Genomic DNA, 26,963 nt, shown 5'->3' with positions numbered 1-26,963 from the left:
CTCTACCACTAGGCTACCGAGGCGGTATCTAAATAAGACAAGAGCTCGAATGCGTAAGAATTAAATCACTAGTGTGTTTGTTTTATGTCTGAGAGGATTTTGTTATATTGGTTACATAAGAGCAGTGGCGATTTCAAAAAACAATTACATGAATATTTTTATGCCCCCGGCATCTACTGATGCGGGAGGCATACAGTGATCGTCCTGTCCGTCCGTTCGTCCGTCCGTACGAGGTTAACCAAATGGGACCGTTTCGTCTAGCATCAATACCCCTTACTAGAATGAATTGATATTAATACAGATTTAACCTGTGACCATTCCTCATCTTCAGACATCACCTGACCTCAGTTTGACCTTGAGACCTTGACCTCATTTTTGACTTAGGTTGCTTTATAGGGCCATCTCTTGGTTAACCAAATGGGTCCCATTTGGAAAACGGTCCGTTTCGTCTAGCATCAATACCGCTTACAAGAATGAATTGATACTAATACAGATGTAACCTGTGACCATTCCGCATCTTCAAACATCACCTGACCTCAGTTTGACCTTGACCTCATTTTGGACTTAGGTTGCTTTATATGGGCCATCTCTTGATTAACCAAATGGGACCGTTTCGTCTAACATCAATACCGCTTACAAGAATGAATTGATACTAATACAGATGTAACCTGCGACCATTCCTCATCTTCAAACATCAACTGACCTCAGTTTGACCTTGACCTCGTTTTGGACTTAGGTTGCTTTGTATCGACAAGGATGCCACCGGGGGCATCAAGCGTTTATTGAACGCAGCTCCTTGTTTTTTTAGTAGCACAACGTGTTGTCGATAGGCCTGAGCATTACTTAAAAGGTCAACTACTTGATGTGTCACTGTACAAAACGAAAGAGAAAAGTGGAAATGCGTGTAAAGATTCAGCTCCAAGAAAAATATTAATTACTGGGCTACCAAGTTCAGTTGACAAGGAATTTGTGGAACTTTATTTTGAGGACTTTGAAAGTACATGCGAAATGCACGTTGAAAGCGTTGATATAAATCCCGATGATGCTACAGCTTTAGTACAGTTTCGTGACCAAGCAGGTAAGCTTCACTTTGAAGACTGAAACGTTATTGTTTAAATTTAAATACTAATTCTTTGTACTCAAACCTTACTGCAGTTAAAAGATAAGTTACTAAATGTTTTTATAGAACAGAACAGAAAGTTTATTTTTGCTCTCAAGGCCACCGGCCCATGCAAACATATTTACAAAAACAACAAAATACAAAGCATATGCACGTTCATATACAAAGTAAAAGAAACTGACATATACAAAGTAACAGAAACTGGCACATATTATATACAAAGTAACAGAAACTGACATATATCATGTATAAGTAGTATATTAAAGTTTCAGCAACTAAACATTAGACTTCCGTTTATCAAAAGCGTAATATAAGAAAGTAGCAATGGACCTTATCAAAGTTTCGTTTTTTGTTGACATCAGGATATTAAATTTGTTTTGTGTTGGACTACAGTAATATTTTTTAGGTAAATACTTCAGACTAAATTCACAACAAAGTAAAAACTGGAACTCATCTTCTATAATATTCTTATCATATTTTCTACACAAAATATTTTCTCTTTCTATTTTCTATGTCGACCAGTTTCAATCTCAAGATCGTGAGAACCTATTCTGAAATGTATGTACATAAACCTAAATTTTCTGATGTCTAATATATCTAAATACTTTTCATATGAGAAATCTTCTTTGAACATCATATAAAACGACAATTTTTTATTTGAACTGATACACGCCATTGTTGTAGGTAAATATCTTTTAATCTACTTATAAATGTTAATAAAAAGTGTTTTTCTGAATCAACTGATTGGTTTTCCCAAACATATCCAAAACCATGTTTTGCAGATTATCTCTTACAGCAGATACCCAGTTTTTGTGGCCACTTATATCATCATTATACATCAATTAGATAACATATCTTAACTAATCTACTGGTAGGCATTTTTAAAATTTTTAACCAATATTTTATACATCGTTTACATGATTCTATATCCAAAAGATATCTGCCACATTTACCAAGTACCGCAGCATTAGATGCATTTTGTCTAGGGCACATAAAACGTTTGCAGGCATAATACTGTACACGCTCAAGTTCTTTAAATTTATTTATACCCCAAATTTCGGCTCCATAAAGTAACTGAGGGCATATCTTAGTGTCAAACAGTTTAGAAAATAGGTTTTCTTTAACTGGCCGCAATCATATAAAGACTTTAATGTTGATATAGGAACTCTCGTTTCTTTCATACATAAGTCATATACCATACTGCTCATAGAAAGTAGTCTTGTAAAAAATAAGCCAACATAACTAAAAGCATTTACAACCTCAAGAACTTTGTTTTTATACATCCATTTTTCCTTTTCAGCAAGTGCACCACCATTTTTAAAAACAACAATTTTTGTTTTATTTTCATTCACTTTAAGTTTATATGTGTCAGAGAAATAAGGTAAAATATTCAATTGTTTTTGCAAACCAGTATCACTATCAGATAATAGGGCAATATCATCCACAAACATCAATGATAAAAGCTGTAACTCAAATGGATGTAACTGAACTCCTTGTACATCCCTTGCATTTAAGACATGCTGCAATTCATCTATATAAAAAGAGAAGAGAATCGGACGGGCCAAACATCCGTGTTTTTGTCCTATTGACCTTATTATGTAATCACTTCTTACATTATTACATTTTTACAAGCTTTTACTGTTATATACATACTCTGCAGAGCTCTATAGAGGTTAACACATATACCACCATTTCTAAGTACATTCCAAAGAAATTGTCTATTTATGGCATCAAAACATTTTTGAAAGTCAATGAAGGCAACAGACAGTTTTTGTCTTTTGTTTTTAACAAGTCTGTCTATTACAGATTTCAATATAAAAGCATTGTCGACTGTTGAGTATCCAGCCGCCTTAAAGCCAGTCTGGTTCTCTGATTTTTTCCATATATTTGTGCAAAGAAATTTAAACGTGTTACCAAAATTTCACAGTATATTTTATCTAAAACATTCTGTTAACAGATACCCCTATAGTTATCTACATTATTTACATCACCTTTCTTTTGAAGAGTAGCTATAACTGATTCACACCAAGCTTCTGGGAATTCTCCAGTTGCAAAAAGTCTGTTAAATAATTTTAAAAGTATATGTATAAAACTGTCAATGCCATAGATGAAAGATTCTGGGATAAGACAGTCGGGGTTTGGTTTATTACTCGTTTTAAGATGCTTTACCGCTAGTCTTACTTCTTCTTTGGTAATTTCTGAATTGAAAATATAGTGGTCAACTTCATTGTCTATTTCATCATCTATTATGTCAAAGATAGCATTGTTATTTTCCAGTACTTCGTAGGGATTTAATAAACCTTTGAAATGTTCTAGCCATTTGTTTGTAGATATATTATTTACTATACGATTTTTCTTACCTGTCATAGATTTTAGTTTAGACCAAAAGGATTTTGGGTATTCACCTTTGACGTTAGATCATTTAGGTTACGTTCATACCTTCTATATTCCAGAAACACAATTTCACTTTCATGTTTGCTTGAGCTTTGACCTGTCCACATGTACACGACCCAAATCTCCATTCTGTACTACTTCCATGTCTAATTGGCCCTGAGGATTTTTGCGCTTAGCGTTTACAAATGTTCTATAAATATTGGTATTTACATCTTCAGTGCGTATATGTAGTTTCCCCTTCTGAAAATACCCAGTTTTTCCTTTACTTTTTAAATCTGCCAATGTAGATCTTTGCCGTGATGTTAACTCTTCTGATATCCTAATACCATTTACACGCAAATTCTCTCGGCCTTTGAATAATTCATGCTTATAACTTTGTTCAAGGAATTTAACAATCACCATTCTCATTTCGTTCGCCCGTTCCTTTCCCAACCTATATGCCTATGATATACAGTCAATACTCCACGTATCATCCAGACAGGCAACGCTTAACACTTTATCTGATAACTTGGATTTAAGCGAATGTCAATTTCATCTTTATTTTCTGGTAGGCCAATTATTCTCAAATTATTTTTAATATTTTGCCGCTCAAGTTTATCGACTACATCCCCTAGCTTATCAAAATTTTCTTGTTTATTTTTCACATAGTTCACGGATTGAGTCAACGTCTAACTGGTGCATATCAATTTCACCTCGTGAAAAATCCATGTTAGATTCAATTTGGTTACTTTTGCTTTCAAGCCGCTGCTGTTTAGCATCCAGTGCATCTACTCTTCTCTTGACTTTCCTTTTCTTTTACAATTTCTTCATTTTAATTTTGACATAACGTTATCCGACCGTACATTTTGAATTTCAGCTTTAAGTTTTCACCACTTTAGTTTATCGCTAAAGGGATTTCATCTTTATCCGTTACAGGTCCAGGATTGGATTCAACGTCTTTTGACAAGTAAATATTTATGGTGTGAAAACTTCTGTAAATTTGCTGTAACCATATTGTTTCGTCGTGTATATTATGCCTGAATGGTTCATAGATATCGTGCGGACGGTTGCTTATATTTAATGGGATGCTACCTTTTGAAGCAGTATCTAATAAGGTGTTTGCTATGAGTATTCCAACCCCAAGGGTAAATATAAGCCAAACTCCCATCAGCAGAATCCGAAAGTGTATGTCTGTACACTTTTTTGATGAAATATATGCAGTTGTACGGCAGCCTCTAAAACCTCTCCCGATCCAAATAGGCCAAATTTCATACGGTAAACAGTTATGTCTATGTTCATTTTTGCACTTGTTAATCAGCTACTGATCCACAATAACAGGTTAAACTATTGTGCAGGTCATTCAACTCTGGACAATAGAAAAACTGTCTCTACACATACTGTACACATTGACCACTATTGTCTGATGAACCACTGGAGCAGAACAATATCGTCAGTATTTTTGATCAATTGTTTATACATATATGTCTATAACTTTAATATTTCAAGGTATTGCAGCATACTTTACAATGTTCAGAAAAGTCTATACCTTCAGAATTTATCCTATATAATTTTCACCAAGGGTACTCCAGCATTCATCACAAAATTTAGGGTTTATAAATGAGCTCAATATAAACGTCCTACATGTGCATATACCACATTGACCTCCTATATATGAAGCTTTATCTTTATCTTAATTAATAAGTTTATTTATAAACTGAACAACACTTGTGATGTCCCCTTGATATTTTGGCAAAATATCATATTACCAACAGTACATCTCTGAAATTTCTAACATATTTAGAAACAAACGCTAAAGATAATTCGAATTTATTGCGGTCTCACCCTGAATTCAAAAAGTCACAAAAAACAAACATACGTATCTAGAATTTACAACCGAGCGAATTTTGTTATAATTTGTTATTCTGCCATATCTTAGAACACATATTTAATTTTGGTTTAGTAATATTTTATTAACACCGTCTTGTCTAACCAGTTAAATATAGGGTGAATTACTCGATTTTGTTGCAACTGAAATATGTTAAAAGATATACTTTCAAACAATCGAGATATTTCATAATTGTACTGTTACAAATATGTGAAAGAAATTGTCAAGCATAGAAGAGTATTAGAAGGGTATCACAACTTTTGGTAAGTATTTTATGTAATCAGGTGCCATTAATGATAAATTAATGATTTTAATACTAAATATAACATTTCTTTGCCTTTCTGTTGATTATGTAGAGTGTGTTTATTACATTTTTACAGCTGTCGATTTCATTCTGCGAAGTCAGACTTTACAAATGAAAGGGCAAACAATCTCCGTTCAAGTTTATGAAGAGGAGAAAGAGAATGTCTGCACAATAGAAGTACATGGACCGTCCGACACTGGATCTGATTTGGACATGTTGCTACTTTATTTCAAAAACAAGAAACGTTCTAATGGCGGTGTGATTGTAAACAGTTCTGTTGACACTGGGAAGAATGTTGCATATATAACTTTTAAGGACCAGGAAGGTTTGTTTGTATTTATATTCGAATTTATATTGATTGTTATGGTGTTTATATTACAACACTGTTTCAGGAATGTAGTAACGCGTTATGTTGTGGCACTATTAAATGTACTCTTATTGAATAGTCCAGTCTAATAATTTTTAAAGGTCACCTAAATACAAATATAAAATATAAATATAAGAAAAGATGAACACTGATTATTACAGATTTCGCAGTATTTTAATCACTAGTGTGTATGTTCTACATCTGACAGGATTTTGATATATTGGTTTCTTCAGTGCATTCAAAATTTCAAAAACAATTATATCAATGTGTTTTAGTTGCACGACGTGTTGTCGATAGGCCTGAGCATTACTTAAAGGGTCAACTGCTTAATGTGTCACTGTACAAGCCGAATAAGAAAAGTGGAAATGCGTGTAAAGATTCAGCTCCAAGAAAAATATTAATTACTGGGCTACCAAGTTCAGTTGACAAGGAATTTGTGGAACTTTATTTTGAGGACTTTGAAAGTACATGCGAAATGCAAGTTGACAATGTTGATATTAATCCCGATGATGCTACAGCTTTAGTACAGTTTCGTGACCAAGCAGGTAAGCTTCACTTTTAAGAGTTAAAAGTTATTTCTATTTAAATTTATAATGCAATTCTTTGTACTCAAACCTTACTGCAGTTAAAAGATAAGTTACTGTATGTTCTTATATATGAAGCTATATCTTTATCTTAATTAATAAGTTTATTTATAAACTGAACAACACTTGTGATGTCCCCTTGATATTTTGGCAATATCATTCATATAACCAACTGTACATCTGTGAAAGTTTTAACATTTTTAGAAACAAACACTTAAGATAATTCGATTTTTTTGCGGTCTCACCCTGAATTCAAAAATACACAATAAACTAATATAAGTATCTAGAATTTACAACCGAGCGAATTATATTATAATTTAATATTCTGCCATATCTTAGACACACATTTTATTTTGGTTTAGTATTATTTTTAACACCGTCTCGCCAAACCAGTTAAATATAGGGTGAATCTGAGGTTGGCTTGTCCCAAACGCGATTAAAGCTCCCAATTCAATATACAGAGGTTACTGACCCTTCCAATGGAGTTCCCATATTACATCTTGCTCGTACCGTTTTATATGTGATGTATGCTGTCTTGCATGCTGGTGACGTATCTTCCCTTCCGGCTTCCCCCTTGAACGCCTCCCACCCCCAGCTCTTTATATCTTACCCATATTCCTTCACCTAACATTTATATCGTTTTCATGTAGATAAAGTGTAAGATACCTTGCTATTTTCCTCCTTTAAGTATGTCTGTGTCTGCTTGTTACTGTGTTTTATTATTTCATTCTTTTGTGTTTATGTACACGTGTGCTCAGCCTGTATTCTGATGTCTGTTTCCATGTGGAATGCTGTATGACTAGCAGCATTCTTGTATGACTAGCAGCATTCTTTGATTTGGGCATTCCTGATGGACTCTTTTCTTCTTTTTTAATAGGTATTTGCAGAACTCTGTTTTCTATATTTTTTTCACTTTAGTTTCTATTTGTAGGTAGCCTGTTTTGCGGTGTGTGGTTCTGACTGTGTTTCTTGTGCTCAATGCTTCAAGGAAGCCTAATTTTGTTTTGTTCTTTATTTCGATAACTGAAAAATACTTGTACCGGTATCAATGAAAATTTAAGATCTGAACCGCTGTTTCGCTAAAATGATATTTCTTTTTTTAATAAATCTAAAACATACGAAAACTATGTTATTTTTTGTGTTTTGATTTTGAAATGGTAGACGCCTTAACTTAAATTAAATGAAATAATTGCATTACTCGATTTTGTTGCAACTGAAATATGTTTTTAAAAGATATACTTTTAAACAATCGAGATATTTCATAATTGTACTGTTACAAATATATGAAAGAAATTGTCAAGCGTAGAAGGGTATTACAACTTTTGGTAAGTATTTTATGTAAGCACGTGCCATTAATGATAAATTAATGATTTTCATGCTAATTATAACATTTTTTTTTTCTTGCCTTTCTGCTGATTATGTAGAGTGTGTTTATTACATTTTTACAGCTGTCGATTTTATTCTGCGAAGTCAGACTTTACAAATGAAAGGGCAAACAATCTCCGTTCAAGTTTACGAAGAGGAGAAAGAGAATGCCTGCACAATAGAAGTACATGGACCGTCCGATATTGAATCTGATTTGGACATGTTGTTACTTTATTTCAAAAACAAGAAACGTTCTAATGGCGGTGTGATTGTAAACAGTTCTGTTGACACTGGGAAGAATGTTGCATATATAACTTTTAAGGACCATGAAGGTTTGTTTTATAATTATATTTGAATTTATATTATTTGTTATGGTGTTTATATTACAACGCTGTTTCAGGACAATAGTAACGCGTTCTGTTGTGGCACTATTATATGTACGCTTATTGGATAGTCCAGTCTAATATTTTTTAAAGGTCACCTAAATACAGATATAAAATATAAATACGAGAAAAGATGAACACTGCTTATTACAGATTTCTTAATAATTTAATCACTAGTGTGTATGTTCTACGTCTGACAGGATTTTGTTAAACTGGTTTCATCAGTGCATTCGAGATTTCAAAAAACAATTTCATCTATGTGTTTTAGTTGCACGACGTGTTGTCGATAGGCATGGGCATTACTTAAAGGGTCAATTGCTTGATGTGTCACTGTACAAGTCGAAAGAGAAATGTGGAAAAGCGTGTGAAGATTCAGCTCAAAGAACAATATTACTTACTGGGCTACCAAGTTCGATTGACAAGGAATTTTTGGAACTTTATTTTGAGGACTTTGAAAGTACATGCGAAATGCACGTTGAAAGCGTTGATATTAATCCCGATGATGCCACAGCTTTAGTAAAGTTTCGTGACCAAGCAGGTAAGCTTCACTTTGAAGACTGAAACGTTAGTGTTTAAGATTCATATACTAATTCTTTGTACTCATTACTAAATGATCTTATATATGAAGCTATATCTTTTTCTTAACTAATAAGTTTATTTATAAACTGAACAACTCTTGTGATGTCCCCTTGATATTTTGGCAATTTCATTCATATTACCAACAGTATATCTGGGAATTTCTAAGATCTTTAAAAACTTACGCTTACGATAATTCGACTTTTGTGATTGTATCAATTTATTCATTTTGCGGTCTTAACCTTAATTCAAAAACTCACAAAAACAAACATAAGTATCTAGAATTTAAAACGGAGCTAATTTTGTTATAAAACGGTTGTTATTCTGCTATATTTTAGACTAACATTTGTGGTTTTTTAATGTTTTGTTTATACTGTCTCGTCTAACCAGTTAAATATAGAGTAGTTGAGGTTGGCACGTCCCAAACGCGATTAAACCTCCCAGTTCCATTTACAGAGGTAACTGACCTTCCAAGGCAGTTCCCCTTATTTCATCTTGCTTCTTGTTCGTACCGTTTAATATGTTATGTATGGTGTCTTATATGCAGGTGACGTATTTTTCCTTCCCTTTTTAACGTCATTCCCCTCGTTTTACCTTACCCCTATCCCTTCCTGCAATCTTTATATCGTGTTCATATAAATAAAATGTAAGATACCTTGCTGTGTTCCTTCTTTATGTATGCCTGTGTCTGTTTGTTACTTCAGTGTTTTTATTATTGCATTCTTTTGTATTAATGTACACGGGTGCTCAACTCGGCCTGTATTCTAACCCCTGCTTCCACGTCGTGAACTGTTGTATGACTGACAGCATTCTTTAATGTGGCCTTTCCTGTTGGACGTTTTCTCCTGTTTTAATAGTTATTTGCAGAACTCCGTTTGCCATATCTTTTCACTTTAGTTTATATTTGTAGGTAGCCTGTTTTGCGATGTGTGACTCTGACTGTGCTTTTTGTGCTCAGTGCTTCAAGAAAGCCTAATTTTGTTTTTTATTTTGGTAATTGACAAATACTAGTATCAGTGAAAATTCAATTTTTTATTATTTATTGATCCTTCAAGACAAGGACTATCTCGCAAGAAGTGAAAGGCTGGGAATGCTGACAAGAAATTGCTATGCATTGTCTTTTTATATTGAAAATTGCAGTGGAAACATTTAGAAAAAAACCAGGTAAAACTGGTATTTTCTTATCAGAATTTTATTATGAACACCAGTTTAGGAAAAACATGAAAAACATCAATTTTAATGCAAAATTGATACTTTTTTTCCAAAAATTAGGCTAAGTCCTCATTTTAAGGAGTTCCCCGCAACTTGATTTCGTATCAGGGACATTATTACAGAAATTGACGGCGCTTTTCGAGTACTTACAGCTGTCCCTTGTAAAGTAATAGAAATCAGAAAAGTAAGATAATAATCTTTCTATCAAACTTTTGCAAAACCGCTGACAATCGACCATGTACAGTAATTTATTATAACCAAAATTGTAATGATTTTTAAATCTTTGACATTTCTTACAGATACGAAGGTAGTAATTCGCTTGATATGCCTCTGGAAAGCCGATTACACCGTGACGTTACTTTCCATTTGTCGCGTTTGCTTAAGAACATTACTGGCATGCTTTTCCAGTTTCTTTCTACAATGTTATCATTTTTTCCATCTAGCTGGAAACTTTGTAAAGTAATTCATAAGCAACTTTGAGCAACTGGATGACGTTCTCACTTTGCTGCAAAGAAAACACTTTCTCGCCAACAGCTGCGCCATATTATCTTCCAGTGAAAGTTTTAGAATCCATCAAATGTATGAAAAAGTTTTTTCCGTAACTCTGTTAAATAAGAAATTAATTGTATCCTCTTGTCGCGTTCTATTTATCTTTATCAGATTTGTTTTGTGTCGTTGGCACACATGCCAAAACAACACACACAACTTTCAAAATTTTGTTATGGTGTCTTGGCGTGTGTGTGCTAGAACGACACAAAGAAACGCGTTGCATAAACTGCGCTCAAGCCAACGCAGCATCACGAAACATCCTAATTTAGCCATAAACCAATGACAGCCTTTACACCTGACGACATTACGTATGTAAGAATTAAAACATCACGCAAAATATTTGAAGACGAGTTGCAGATGTTGTCATCGATGAATTGAAACTTGTTTTAACGAGTTGAATACAAAAGACAAGTTTTGAATAAAAAGTATACATCAGTTGACATTTTCACGGCATTTGTTTTTGTAAGTGACGATAAATGTTAAGAACATGAAAATGTGAATAAGTGTAAAGACCATAACGCCCCTCTAATCACCTGACAACTATTTTTGTAGATTCTCATGTACACATATGCATGCATGGAAATACAATGTGGGGTCACGTTTTGAGGCGGACATACAAAATATGTCTCATTTTCAAATGAGGCATGTACAGTTGGCGTTAAAACAGCATGAAATCAAAGTACAGTAATGCCATGAGTACTGAACAAAGGACCGGATACCGTGTTCTTAAAATAATAATTGATTAAATACTTGTGAAAAGGAATAAGAATGTAAAATGCAATTCTTCTCGGATGACATTGGCCTTTATTCTGTTAACAAAAAGAAACACTAACATTGTGGTCATAGAAAGTAAATAAAAGGGGTAACCCTTCTGGGGCCTCAAAAAATAAAAGTATCTAATGTGCCATTTTTTTCTTTTTTCAAAATTGGTGACATGACCTTTGACGTGGAAACAACAAAATAGGATAATGACGGCTCTAAGAAACCGTAAAATCATATTTCAAACGTAACAACGCGATTACCTTTTACGCATGTAGATTGATAGAGAAAGGTTTTGACATCTTCTTTTACTGCAAGACAATTTAGACATTGTGTTTGCGGATACTACAAGATTAATTTTGCCTTTTGTTCCTGATTAACTTGAATTTATAACGTCACGTGTGTAATATTGCTTTATTAAATGGCGAAATCTTATAAAAACATGTCCTGCAAATGATAAGCTTAAATTAAGGGATATTTTAAACCTTTTGTAACATGACAAGTTGATGGCTAATGATTATGTTTTTTATAATTTGATGGCCTTTATTCACATCTGACCTTGATCTGAAGGTTTGAACATGTTCTTGACTCGGAGGAAAAACTGTTAGATATTTCTGCACTGTCAAATGAAATGATACTTACGAAAATTTAAAGAAATCAGAAATAACGGTGCGAAGGGCAACAATCTGATAAATGTGTTAGGACATAGACCAGTATAGAGACGGACGGACAGACAGACAGTAATAAGGAACAAGAACTTCTAGAACACAAAATGCCCCCAGCCCCTGATGCATTCAGTATTTGCACAAGGAACATATTTTATTTGTCCACTGTGCACTGGAAGTTTGACGTAGTGACCTCAAATCAATACTTGTCGGTCATTTACAAGTCATAAGTGACCTCTGTATCAAATCTGATCTTAGACCAAAGCATTCCCTAGTTATTTGGCAAAATATGTTCTACTGTTCTGGGTTAATGTGATCTTGACCTTTGACCTACTGATCTCAAAATCGATATGGGTCATCTGCTGGTCATGACCAATCTTTCATGGTACTAGGGTCAAGAATTCTTGAGTTATCATCTGAGAACCGTAGACCTGTTCTTGGTCAATGTTACCTTGATCTTTGACCTCATCAATAACAGTCACGTGCTGGTCATAATCAACTTTCCTATCAAGTTTTGTGGTCAAAAACCAAAGCGTTTCTAAGTTATCATCCAGAAACGGTTCAACTGTTCCGGGTCGCTGTTACCTTGACCTTTGACCTACTAATCAAAATCAACAGGAGTCATTTACTGGTCATGATAAACTGTCTTATAAAATTTCCTGATTCTAGGCCTGAGCGTTCTTAATTTATCGTCTTGGAAACCGTTTAAGTGTCCTGGATCACTGTATTTTTGACCTTTGACCTAATAATCTCAAAATCAATAGAAGTCATTTGCTGGCATGACCAACCTTTTTATCAATTTTCATGATCCTAGGCCTAAGCAGTCTTGAGTTATCATCTTGGAAACTTAGACATGTTCTTGGTCAATGTGACCTTGACCTTTGACCTGCTGACCTCAAAATCAATAGGGGTTACCTGCTGGTCATGATCAACCTGTTTATTACTGTTTGTGATCCTTAGTCCAAATGTTTCTAAGTTATCGTCCAGAAACTGTTTATCTTTTCCAGATCACGGTGACCTTGACATTTGACCTACTGACCTCAAAATCAACAGGGATAATTGCTGGTCATGATCAATCTCTTTATTATTTTTTGTGATCCTAGGCCTAAGTGTTCTTAAGTTATCGTCCGGAAACAATTCAACTGTTACGGGTCAATGTGACCTCCAAGACTGATTAATAATCCCCTCCAACATACATTTCGCATAAAATGATGGGACAATTATTTTGCATAAATAAGTATATGGCGAGTTTCGTATACCAATGTCTTTTGTAAATGATTTCAAGGGACATAACTCTGACTCTTATAATTCACTATAAAAGGGTTGGTAGAGGTGGATTCTACATATAAAATGTTTCCTTATATATAACAGTTATCAGATAAAGATCCAAACTCTTCTGAAAAGTGCACAATTCGAGCAATTTTCAGTCTTATAGCCTCCGCTAATTTTCTGGAACGCTACCTTTACTTTTATTGAACAACAGGCGTAATTTGATAACATAAATGTATTTTTTGTAGAAATGGCAGAGAAAGGCAAAACATTTGTAAGTTCCTACATTTTTTGGCCGTCTTTACACAAAATCCACTTATTTAAATTTCCGTCATGTGATTCTGTCTTCGTTTATTTACGAAAATCGGCGAAGCCTGACTGGTTAATTAAGGACCCGCGGGGCATTTTATATTTTATGATTTTATATCAGTTTCCAGTCGGACTAACGGCCAAATGAGTTCATTACACTTTTTTTCTACAAATCTACAAAGTTATTTGCTTTTTTACGGTGATTTTGAACAGAATTATAACTTTAAATTGTATTTTGTAAAAATGAATAGAGGCCGTAACTTGAATGAAATGAAATAAATGCATTACTCGATTTTGTTGAAACTGAAATATGTTATTAAATTGTACTTTTAAGATATGAGATATTTCATAATTATACTGTTACAAATATGTAAAAGAAATTGCCAAACATACATGTAGAAGGGTATTGCAAATTATGCCATTAATGATGAATTAATGGTTTTAATATTAAATACATGTATAACATATCTTTATGCCATCCCGCTAATTATGTAGAGTGTGTTTATTTAATTTTTACAGCTATGGATTTCATTTTACGAAGTCAGACTTTACAAATGAAAGAGCAAACAATCTCCGTTCAAGTTTACGAAGTAGAAAAAGAGAAATTCCGCACAATAGAAGTACATGGACCGTCCGACATTGAATCTGATTTGGAAAGGTTGCTACTTTATTTCAAAAACAAGAAACGTTCTGATGGCGGTGTGATTGAAAATAGTTCTGTTGACACTGGGAAGAATGTTGGATATATAACTTTTAAGGACCAGGAAGGTTTGTTTGTAATTTTATTTGTATTCATAATGCTTGTAATGGTGTTTATGCTACATGTACATTGTTGGTACAGGAATGTCTATGATAATGCGTTCTGTAGGGGTTAAAGCCAGAACGATGTAAGTCCATGTTTTACTGAAAATCACTTTTTCAGACTTTTTAATGCCATTTTTAAAACTGTCTCTTTTGCCCTTATCTCTGTCACCATATTAGGTATGGAACCTAAGATATCGAGGAGAACCATATCGCAATAAGTGCTTAGCATCAGTATTGTTGTGTGCCAGAACGTTATAAGTACATTAACATGAAAACCAGAAGGATTTAAATGCACTAATTTCCTTCTGGCTGTATACATTTTGATACATTATGTAAGGTAGAAAATATGCCAAAACGATACAAGTGCACTTAAACCATTCTAGAAGTAACACATTATGTTGACAATTCAAGGTACAGATGAAATATGAGCACTTAATACCTTCTGGAGTTAACACTTCTGGTTTATTTGGAGAGATAAGACTTTAAGAATTTGTATCCACAAGGTATATAATTGGTAATTATAAATGGAAAGTTGTATCTTTATCACGGTTTATGTTATAATCACATGATAACTTATATTGTTCCCTGCTAAAATGGTGAAAACAGTATTCTACCATATTCGTAATATATATTAAATAGTTTTGGCAAAGAAAATGTTAAAACTATGAGAGGGAATTATAAAAGAAGGTCAGTTTTTTGTCAAGCTTGTGCAGGAAGCATACCAGTTGACAAAACAGTTGACACTGACCAGAGTTAGAGAAAAAAATCAAACATATTCATTACAAAACAAGACCAATTATCCACAGTCAAACCGTTCACCTATAAGCAGTTTTACTGATTCCATGTTTCATTGTCAGCCAAGTTTATTTTTGAGAGAAAGTTAAGTTGCTACAATTTGTTGATCTTCTCTTTACCAAATTCAAGTTCTAACTGTAAATTGTGGAAATTATCTGAAGAACAAAGAAACGCTGATGAACTTTGAAGTTGACATACATATGCATAAAATCATTTGCTAGGTCAGTAAAGCATGTGTGTTTTCATTGTGATTGTTGTGCAGATGAGATTTGTTGCTGTTACATTAATGCATGCATTAGAACAATACAAAAACATAAAAAAACATTGAGCAAGTTTTAAAGACCCACCACAACATAGGGACATAATTTTACCTCCCAAATGAACTTCCTGTAAATCATTCTGATAATACTGGTATAATACAACTCTTTACAAGATGACAGGATATTTTAGGCCCTCCCTGAATTAACAACTTCATCTGCAAACTTATTCAGTCATTTTACTTTTCAGTATAGTTTTATAAACATAAACTACTTACTATCCTACACTGTAAAAACAAAGTGCAGTCTAAATCCACCTTTACATCAAGTACTGTACATACTATTATATTAAGGTTTAGCATTATATCACAAAACAACAGAAATTATTAGTAAACGAACAACATCTTGACAAATAAATTATCTATCAAATACATGTTTACAGTTTTGTCCCATAGAATTGGATACTTAAAATGGTCTAAAGGAGTTGTCCCCCTTTAAATACGAATGCAAATTGTAAATAAATAAATGTAAACAATTGTCAAAAACGATGTTTCACCTCGTTACATCAAGTTTAAACACTGGTACATTGTTGCAAATGCATCAAAACGACGATATGTAGCAGATTTTTAAAAATGGTGAGTTTTTAAGGGCGCTGAATTGTCTAGAAATATGGCCCCTTCATGCAGCCCCTTTCCGAAATTCAATACATATATGAGTAAATTGACAATGGGTTTGTAGAATAATATACATGTTTTATATGCTGTTCAATTGTCACTGTCAATTTGAACCTAAATTCTTGTTTATTTGAACCTAAATTCCTGTTTATCTCGTATTTTTCATGCAAATCATGTATAATTACCATCATGGAAATACAAAAGAATACAGTTATTTTGTGGTGCCTTATGCAAAAACGGATAATGATTGTAAATGGAGTGGTAGTATAAACGAGGCAATAGAAGAGCAAGGAAAGTAACTTCAGTAGCTGTTACTGCATTCATAACTTGCCAGTTGGATAGAATTGTTAGAATGACAAAATAAAAAATATCCTTCTGTTGTAGCACATTTACCAGTGAGAGATTTTCTTTATAGCTATAAAGAGCACTGCAAAGTATTAATTCCCCCAAAAATGCTATGGATATAAAGGGACAGAAAAGTTCCTGTGGAAAAAACTAAAAGGTTAAAATTTAAAGAAGATGAACCTGGAAATGAATATGTTTAATACAATTTCAATGACTTACATTTCCACTGTATAAAACTGAAATCATCAAGGAAAGGTGCTTCTATAAAAACCGAATTTACTGACGTGAAAAACTTTCCATTGTACAAAAATGGAAGGACCTTCTCTACCTTTGTTCTGATGGAACAATGTCTTCGGAATTCCAACAGTATTACAAGAATTTACCATTTGAAAAAGCAGCCAGAGACTGCCTATCAGAACCATACATATTTAAAGAAAGTGTTGACTCTGATATTGAACAGTTATTATGTGTACAAAAGAGTTGTTTTGTTTTAAGAGGTACTATATAGAAACAGATAGGAATATGTTCCTTTACTAATATCTAGAATGGATTGTTGAAACTTGCTGTGATGTAATTGGTATACAATTTTAAACATATTTTGTAATTTTATACACATTTTACTCAACATTTCTATTTGTACTAAGTGCACATATTTCCTAATCTTTGTAAATCATGTAACACAAGACTTGATAGTTATGTTATAAGTGCACTTATGACAGTATGGCATTCAATAAAATCAACATTGTTACAATATTTTAGAGCACTAAGTGCACGTAACACATTTGAACCCTGGAATTATTTTGCATTTTGTTATATGCCATTTTGAGTTAAGTACAATTTTAACTATAGAATCATTTGTGAGTAGTCCTTTATATTCTTCACATATCGTAACATCATTATTGACTATAATATAACCAAATCTTACCTAAATATTCTCACTCAATAGAAAGTTAAATGTGTCTAAAACATTCTTTTGCGTTTTTCTACTATTTGAAAAATTGACTTATACCGTTCTGGCTTTAACCCCTCGCATTATTTGTATGCTTATTTGAAAGTCGAATCTAATTAGTTTTAATTGTCACCTAAATACAGATATAAAATAAAATATGAGAAAAGATGAACACTGCTTATTGCGGATTTTACAATAACCATATGAGGTAGTATTTATTCGTGATTTCAGTCGCGGGGAGAGTAGTGGCAAAAGATCACAGTAAACAAGGGTTAGAAGTAAAGCTTGTGACAGACCGATCAGCAGATGATGACTCTACGGATAAAAATGTCAGTACTGTGAAAGTTAAAGGCGTACAAACGACAGTTACAAAAGAAACCCTTGAACACTATTTTGAAAATGAAAAACGATCTGGGGGAGGTCCAATTGAATCAATATGGAATGACGATGAAGATGAAAACGTTGTGTTTATTACATTTTTAAAGTCTGAAGGTAAAACAATATAATTTCAACTGATTTGTGTTTTTTTATCATTTGATAAGATTGTCTTGTATGATATATCTGGTATGATATTAGGTGTCGGAAAACTTAAGACAGTTGCAGTTGCACAGATATAGTTGAACAATGAAAACATTATGCTTTTAAACCAGAACGTTTGTTTAAGAAATTTTACTTGACGTAGTTATGACCTCTAGGACTGAGTGGTAGCAGCCGCTGACGAATTACTTGCCCAACACCATTTACATTTAAAAATCCCAAAAGCAATATAGAATTCACCCATTTATATATTAAGTAAATAAAACGAAATCACATGCCTTACTAACAGTATTTAATTACGAAAAATTGTCTTTTCATTGTCAAGTATATATATCCGACTATATTGAAGAAACGTCAAACTTACGGAATCGAGGAACTGTTCATAATCAACATATAAGGAATCCGGAAAACGCTCCAGTCAGCCGTCACATTGAAGAATACTCAAAAGATTTAGTTCAAAAATTAAAAAAAAATGCCAATTTATAAATAAAAAAAAGCCAACACACAGATTCAAAAGAAACATTATTATTTAGCATTCAGAGACGGTTTAAATAGTTTGATGAAATATGTTTCTTTCATCTACCGAAGGGTATTATTATTTTCTTTCGGCTTATAGAATAGAAATATGTTGATATCTGGTGTACTTTCTTGCACATCTTGCTATATGTCTGCTTACTGAAAGTACCGCCGCGTCTACTTGTCTTATATGTTGATTATGTAGTGTTACCCTGAAGATCCATATTCATGTTGAAACCGGTTGAGACTTTCAAGTTGTAATTTTACTCAATTAAACTATGTAATACCAAACAGGCACGTCCTTCTATCTCTCCCCCACACCCCCATATATATATATATATATATATATATATATCCAGCTAGCTTCATACGCGTAGGGCACCAGGAATATTCGACAACAATTTACGGATACCCTAAGGGGTCCATTGACATTTTTGGACAATTTTATGCCTCTGAAGATGGGCATATTAAAATCGCACTGTCCGTGCGTCCGTACGTGCATCCGTGTGTTTGTTCATGCGTCCGTGTAAATTATTGTCCGGGCTGTAACTCTGCCAACAGTAAAGGGATTTTAAAATAACTTTGCGTAAGTGTTCACCATAATAAGACTACGTGTCATGGGCAAGACCCATACCCCTAGCTCTAAGGTCAAGGTCAGACTTAAGGGTCAAATGTTAACAAGTTCTGTTTCGTGTAACGCCATGAATTGATTTTAAAATGTCTGGCATAAATGTTTACAATAATGAGACGACGTGTCATGCGCAGGACCCTGACCTGTAGCTCTAAGGGCAATGTCACACTTACAGATCAAAGGATTACAGGTTCTGTTTCGTGTCCGGTCCATAACTCTGCCATTGCTGAAGGAATTTTATTTGTGAATAATTATTGATTGTTCAAATTGTGGACCTATAAATACAGGGAATGGAAGAATGAAGTAGTCTAATTCGTTGGTAGAAGAAAAGGTTAGTTCATACTTGGATACAGGTGGGGCCTAAGGATTTAGATCTCATTACATATTTTTTTTTTTTCAAAACAGAAATTCACAAATTGATGAAGTGTTTGATGTGATTCAATTCCTTTATTTATGAAGGGAATTTGATTACTAGTTGGAAGTCTGTTCTTTTGAAGGGTGCTCTATAAAATAGTATCACAGCTTTTTAATAAAATGAACCATTCTTATTATATCACTTTAAGTTCATTGGGGGATGGAAACAGATATCAAATAATAATTGATTTGTCTGCAACTTTTTCTTTCTGACAATTTAGGAAACATTTGTTATAAGGTTGGTAGTTTTTGGGTGTCTCATACTGCACACAAACGTTTGGCTCATTTAGAGTTCTGACGAAGGATTTGAATATGTTTAAAGATAACAATGGACTTTTAAATATTTGTTATCTTCAACGAATCATGATGTATTAAACGTTATTAAGATAAAACCATGGTATATATCAATCTTTCACCTGTATTTTGGTATGCTACGCATCATGTTTATTCTTTGGAAATGTGGAGAAAAGTCGTGTTGAAGTAGGTCACCCCTCTACTCCTAAGTTTGTCATTAAGCTGGAAAGTCTCCATAAGTCAAAAACCCTTTCAATGTATTTTATCCAATAATGTAACACTGGGCTTTATTATGCTACAGTAAGGAAAATAGTCATACAATCTTCTTTAAATTGTATTTTTGTTTCTTACATAACGAATAATAGAATTTGCATGTGACTATTTACGACGACAGTAGTCTGGAAATATTTAGGACAAATGGAAAATGGAAAAATGATCAAATTATTACTGGAAACATACTCATAGACAAGTCGTTTCAGCGGGACGCCCTTTTCAAGTACACTGATATTGATAAACAGATTAACGGGACCTAAAAGCATAAAAGCCAATCAAGCATACTAGTACTAGGCAGGCTTAGTTTGATCAAGTCTCTTTACAAATGTTAATGAAATGAGCAATACCCCTCACGCCCATTAGAGCAGACTTGACATAACATTTGTTGTAACATACATTGAATGGACTCCACGAGTAATTAAAGCTAATTTGCGATCGCGGGGTCGCGAGTTCGATCCTCGGGCGGGGCGTGTGTTCTCCGTGTCTATTTGATAAACGACATTGTGTCTGAAATCATTAGTCCTCCACCTCTGATTCATGTGGGGAAGTTGGCAGTTACTTGCGGAGAACAGGTTTGTACTGGTACAGAATCCAGGAACACTGGTTAGGTTAACTGCCCGCCGTTACATAACTGAAATACTGTTGAAAAACGGCGTTAAACCCAAAACAAACAAACAAACATAAAGCTAATTTGCTGAAGGTATATACTGTAATTTGGCTTATTTTATTTTTTAGATGCACGAAAAGTTGTTGACAGAAGGCATGAAATTCAGAAATGTACGTTACAAGCTAGCCTGTACATTCCTCCGCCATGTTATGATAACAAAGTTCTTATCAAAGGTCTACAAAGTACTAAAGATGCTTTATTCCAATTCTTGAAAGCAACTGCGAATGTAGAGCCTATACGCATTGATTACCATAACGAGGAGGAGAGTACTGTTTTAGTGACAATGAGAAATACCCCTGGTAAGTTTGTATCTGGAATAAATAATACATTAAACTGATAGTCTTTGGGGAGAACGTTTTCAAATATGCTGAAATGTCATTAACGAGCACAACTATTAAATATCATGTTGCAAATATGGCCAGATAAGTAGCTTAAAACTGGTAGTAGGTGGTCTATAAATGTGCACATCAACTTCTGCATACCAAAATATTCATCAGAATCTTTAGCTTTCAGAACTGCCTGATGTCAGTTTCTAGTCACTGGGCAAAGTCCTCAAATTCAAGATGGCCGCAAAGATGGCCGGTGATACATGAAAATGACATCCAATATATAGAATTATATGCATAAATCGATATGAATTTTATATGAACTAAAATGTGATAAATACTATTTTCTTGAACAAACGGCCAATATACTTTGTTTGTGTGCTTCCATTTACTATAGTACCTTACACTATTCAATCCCCAGTTGGTCAAGTGATAATAAATTGTAAAGCATTATTATTTTGTCAAGGAGTGCATCTAAATTATTGATAACATATATATTTTAGTGGGTGAGGTAATTAAATATAGAAATATTTAATGATAGGTGAAATCAGAAACGAATGAATAATAATATTTTGTAATGTATACATCCTACAATATATTATCATTATCAAAGCAATGTACAGTACGAAATATATATTTAAACGAAAATGTAAAACTATCAACTATCAAGTTTATTTTAAAAAATGGCCGCAAAGATGGCTGCTACAATGTTTTTGAACTGACTTATATTATATACTGGCAACAACTCCTTTGAAGAATATGCTTCAACTTGTTGATTTATTTACGTTATACCAGTCGTACACAAGTTGATTATTCAAAATTGTGATTTACTGAGTAAATTGTAATATTTTTTTTTGATATTTATAAAATAAATGCAACAGTATAATGGTGTATACATGCATACCAAATATAGGTTGTAAATGTAAATATTTATATACATATCTAATGAATACTTAATTATTAAAACACTAATGTCGGTATATACCAATTTTAATCATGTAATAATTCTTTTTCACGTGTTTGTTCTGTCCACAAGACACAGCTTGGACATTAAAAATTCTGCACCTTTACTTAACAAGAATTAAAGTATTACACTATAATCTTATATAAGAGTACGTAGATTTACTCCAACCACTTAGCTGTTTACTTAGCCTTTGATTGTTGGATTAATAGATAATAAATTAATTAAAAGCTGTCACGTAAAATACTGATGATATAGTTTATGAAATTTCTGGACATAATAAAGCACAAAATTTGTAAAATATAATCAAGCAATTAAAAGTGATAGAATTATTAAAGGAATATATCTAAAACAGTATTTTTTTCCTTATAATTATGCATGGAATATCCTCCATATTTTGTAAGAATATATTTCAATTGACTTGAAGATAAAATATATTATGTTTTAATCTATTCTGCAACATAAAATTAGGACCATGCCTATAAAATTAAAATATATTTAAAAGTCAGTTTGTATAGTATGATTTTTAATTTTTGGCGGCCATATTGGCGGCCATCTTGAATTTGAGCACTTTGCCCACCACTTGGATTCTGGCATCAACTGGTTTTGGAAACTTCAGACTGTCAAAAACATTTTGATACATAGTTTTTGATGTGCACATTTGTAGACCACCTACCCCCCATGAAAGTGGACTCGTTTTCGACAGTAAAAGCAAAACTGATATATTTTACAGAAAAAGTACTTATCAGAACATATTATTTTGCGATTTGTATTCTAACGATAGACACTATCTTGGGTTGTTTACGAGGTATCTTGATCAGGTGTTATTCAAAATAAAAGAAGGTCTTATTCAATTAGTGTTCATTTTCGAATTTGTTGATTACTGTACATTTGTTTCCTCGCTTGTTTGCTTTATGTAACTGTGAAATCATTAATGTTCCCTTGGGGACTAATTATGTGGATTTCGTGGAATTTCAATGCACGGAATTTAATCCCAAGGAACAGGTAAAATTCCCATTCATTTTATGTTCAAAAGTTAAATTCCACGAATTTACATCCACACGAAATTGCCGTTTTGACCAAAACAATGAACTTTCATACTCACGAAATTAAATGATTTCACAGTAAGTTGAACGCGCCAATTTCAAATTAATGAATTTCAAAACGATAAAGAACTCTTATGTTTTATTGCAATAATCTTTGTGACATTTCTAAAGTATTTTAATGTTTATTTTTTCTTGTGTTAATGCAAGTTTTTCAAGAGGCGTTTTGATGTTCCTTTAGTAGTTTTTATTTTTGTGAACAGATTTTGAAAAACTTGAAAAGGCATGCAAGGAAAACACTTTAGGAGGAGCAAGACTCAAAGTTTCAAAGATACATGTATCCAACTGCATTCTCGTCTCAAACCTGGCACCAGAGGTTACAAAAGACAGAATACGGTACTATTTTGAGAACAAGAAGAAATCTGGAGGAGGTGATGTCGAAAAAGTTGTGATGAATGAAGATGAGGTTGAGCGTACATGCTTGGTGTACTTTGAAGATTACAAAGGTTGAATCATACATATACCCATCATTTTGTTCTTTTTATATTGGTTTATACTTTGAATAATATGTCTGCATGATTTTCGGTCAGACTTGACGATCTGATTCCTGTTTGCATGTGCTCTAAAGTGATATACCGGTATACAGGTTTATTTCAAAATTTTACTACATAGTGATTTGTCTCATAATTTATCGCATACCCTTTTGCCGCTTAAATCAGGATTACGCTGAAACACATACAAATGTACATTGGTTTTACAAAAGACCTGATCCAAACTAAGTACATCGATGTGAGAAATGTACCATATTTAGTAGATCGAAAATGATTTTATTGTCGAAAAATATCTGATAAAGTCGTGTGTTACCACAAAATATACCTGTTAAGGAACGTAAAACCGTACGAAGTGATATTTCAAATTCAAAACTGGTCAGAAGTACAATGTTTGCTGGAAAAAAACAGAAACCAAAAAAATGTCGGAAAGTTTACAAAAATTCAATTTTATTAAACATTCCAAACTTGGTTTCCCGTTCTATGCGCAAATTCAAACTTGTCATCAACATTTAAATATCAATGGAAAGGGCAGATTATTTTTCTAGAAGATTAACACTAGTTTTACCTACTGAATATCATCTTATGAATTGATCATTGCACTTTTATATATAGGGACTGCAGTAGTCGCAAGCAAAACGAGTTATATATATTATTTCCTGCCGTTTAATATTCAGTTGTTTCTCAGTTGGAATTTGGGGTCCAAAGATTATGTAAAATATTAGTAATTTCTAAATGATTTATTATATTAACTCTTTTAAAACAATTGATAAATCAAAATTGCATTTCGTTTGCCAAAGTAATATTTGCGTGTAAGCGTGATCTTGATTTACCCAACATAGAAGAATGCGAAAAGTAATGAAACGTAATCATTGTTCTGTAGTTAAATTTTGAGCGGACTTGTATCTGTTTAATATAGCCTTATGGAAAACAGTGAACTGATGTACATTGTATAATTTATATTATTCCAGTAATTGACATCATTCTTGACCGAAAACACACTCTCGGGAACAAAGAACTAGATGTAAAATGTTTCCAAACAGCATTAGGACGCCCAGAAGGGGAGACGGATGAAAGGACATTTCAAGTACCACGTGCTTTTGATATTAAGGATGCCGATGCCCATAAAGTCAAGTTTGTAGCCAATTCACCCGAATATTGTAAAGGTTTTGAGCAAGAGTTACTGAAACATTACATTAAAGTCAAATGGCCGAATGATACCGATGTACATATGAATGTACAGCTTCATTGTATGCTAACGAAAGATGTTAAAGGGTGCTTCAAAACTGCGAGAAGATGGGAAAAACAAGCTAAGTCTGTGTTTACAAAACTTATGGATGCGATCGGTCTCTACCGTATTGACGTTTTGCATGACATTAAACCAAAGGTGATTGACTTCCTTAAAAACACCCAAGAAAGCGAACAAGCAAATGTAGCTATTGTCAGTGAAAAAGAGCAGGAGGTTGTTGTTATTGTAGGTAAACAAGATATTGCTGACGATCTAAAGCTAAAAATAGAGAAAGCAATTACGAAAATAGAACATGATGCTGAAAGAGAGAGGCAGAAAGTTACAGAAGTATTTACAAATTTAAAGCCTATTGAGACAAAAATGATGATTTTCGAAAAGTTTCCAGAATCTCTGGAAAAAGAGTTCGGGGACATCAAAATACAAATCGCAGTCGAAAAAAACGAAATACATCTTCAAGGTTTGATAAGCAGCGTCCGAAACGCAAAACTTGCTATATATGACAAGAAGAGCAAGTTTGAAATACAGCGTATAGATAATATCTCTAATCGCGTACTCTCATTATTGAGATTAGGAAATACAAGTTCTTCGCTACAACAGAATCTTCAATCGAATGGAATACCAGCAGTCTGGGAAATTAACGCGAATGGAATCATAGTGTGCTGTAGTAAAGCAGACTGTTGTGACAAAGCAATAGAATTGATACGTACGTTTTTCTATGAGGATACTATATCGACTGAGAGAGTTTCTGTCCCAGCTTTGGAGACGGACAAATGGAGAAACAAAGTTGAAGAAATCCATGCAATGCATCCAGGAAAAGTAAAAATAGCTCTTAGCGATGATTTAACTGAAATTCATGTTTGTGGAACGGCTGATATTGGAAAGTCCGTGACAGAAGAAGTACAGAGCTTTCTGCGGTCCAACACAATCGTTACAAAGAAGGTATCAGGCTCGAGAGGAGTTCATCGTTTCCTAGAAAAGAACTGTAAAACGGAAATAGACGACATTTCTAGAAATCTTCAACAATATTGTGTGACAATTAAAACTCTAGATCAGTACAGAGGCTTTGAAATTCGAGGTCCACAAAAGGGCGTCCAAGAAGCAAGCATTCAGTTTCAGAAGCTTTTGAACAGAATTCAGCAAACAAAGCATACAGTTTCAAAACCAGGAATTGCAGAACATATAAGGTCAGTCAAAGGAAAAGACATTATTCAGACAATTGAAACGATATTTCCATGCGTAATCATTGTTGAGGGAGATGAAGCTTACAAGCAAAGGACCGAAAAAGCACATGGAACTAGAACACATGCAAGCTGTAACGCATTTCAAGGGACGACTATATATGTATTGCAAGGAGACATGACAGACCTTGAAGTAGGTGTACTTGTGCACCCGTCAGACAAGAACTTGGGATTTTCAGGTGGACTTGGAAAGACTATTATTTCAAAAGGTATTTTCCAAACTATATGTATTTTCTTGTTTTGATTCAATTAATTCTTGCATTGCTTCCCTATGATTTGTTCAGATAATGAATGAATTAATTGACCTGTGGGTTAGCTCTGATAGCATTAATTGTAATGAAATTAACTAGTTTCTGAACATTGTCAAACTACGTCAAAGCTGCTTTCAGAAAATATGACGATTTATAAGGTTATGCACTATTTACATCCGGTAACAAATGGTGAGTCAACTTTTTCATAAAATTGTGTAGGCGGACCTGCTATAAAACATGAATGTGAGACACATAGAAGTTTGAACGATGGCGATGTCTTCATGAGTAAGGCTGGTGATTTGAAAGCGGATTATATTGCCCACATCAAAAGTCAACAATGGGACCAAGAGAAATCAATGGATAAAGATTTAGAGGCGACAGTCTTCAAATGTCTACAAGAAACATCAAAGCTACAGGAGAAATCTGTTGCAATACCAGCAATAGGTTGTGGTGTAAATGGGTATTGCCGCT

At 33.6% G+C, this 26,963-nt stretch overlaps 1 protein-coding gene across 1 annotated transcript in view; it reads left to right on the top strand.

The window, feature by feature from the left end:
* Positions 1 to 812: 812 nt before the first annotated feature.
* Positions 813 to 26,963, top strand: part of LOC128552202 (protein mono-ADP-ribosyltransferase PARP14-like) — a gene marked incomplete at its 3' end in the record, with an annotated part of 68,545 nt that continues 42,394 nt past the window's right edge. The window contains exons 1-11 of the mRNA XM_053533225.1: positions 813 to 1,078; positions 5,759 to 6,007; positions 6,325 to 6,594; positions 8,082 to 8,330; positions 8,650 to 8,919; positions 14,240 to 14,488; positions 17,776 to 18,036; positions 20,945 to 21,175; positions 23,470 to 23,712; positions 24,726 to 26,450; positions 26,712 to 26,952. Coding sequence (XP_053389200.1) covers positions 1,009 to 1,078; positions 5,759 to 6,007; positions 6,325 to 6,594; positions 8,082 to 8,330; positions 8,650 to 8,919; positions 14,240 to 14,488; positions 17,776 to 18,036; positions 20,945 to 21,175; positions 23,470 to 23,712; positions 24,726 to 26,450; positions 26,712 to 26,952 — 4,058 coding nt within the window. The remainder of the gene's footprint in view (positions 1,079 to 5,758; positions 6,008 to 6,324; positions 6,595 to 8,081; positions 8,331 to 8,649; positions 8,920 to 14,239; positions 14,489 to 17,775; positions 18,037 to 20,944; positions 21,176 to 23,469; positions 23,713 to 24,725; positions 26,451 to 26,711; positions 26,953 to 26,963) is intronic.

The sequence above is a fragment of the Mercenaria mercenaria genome, unplaced genomic scaffold (assembly GCF_021730395.1).
Source record: "Mercenaria mercenaria strain notata unplaced genomic scaffold, MADL_Memer_1 contig_2148, whole genome shotgun sequence".
Classification (NCBI taxonomy): Eukaryota; Metazoa; Mollusca; class Bivalvia; order Venerida; family Veneridae; genus Mercenaria; species Mercenaria mercenaria.
This window is presented reverse-complemented; position numbering and strand designations above follow the sequence as displayed.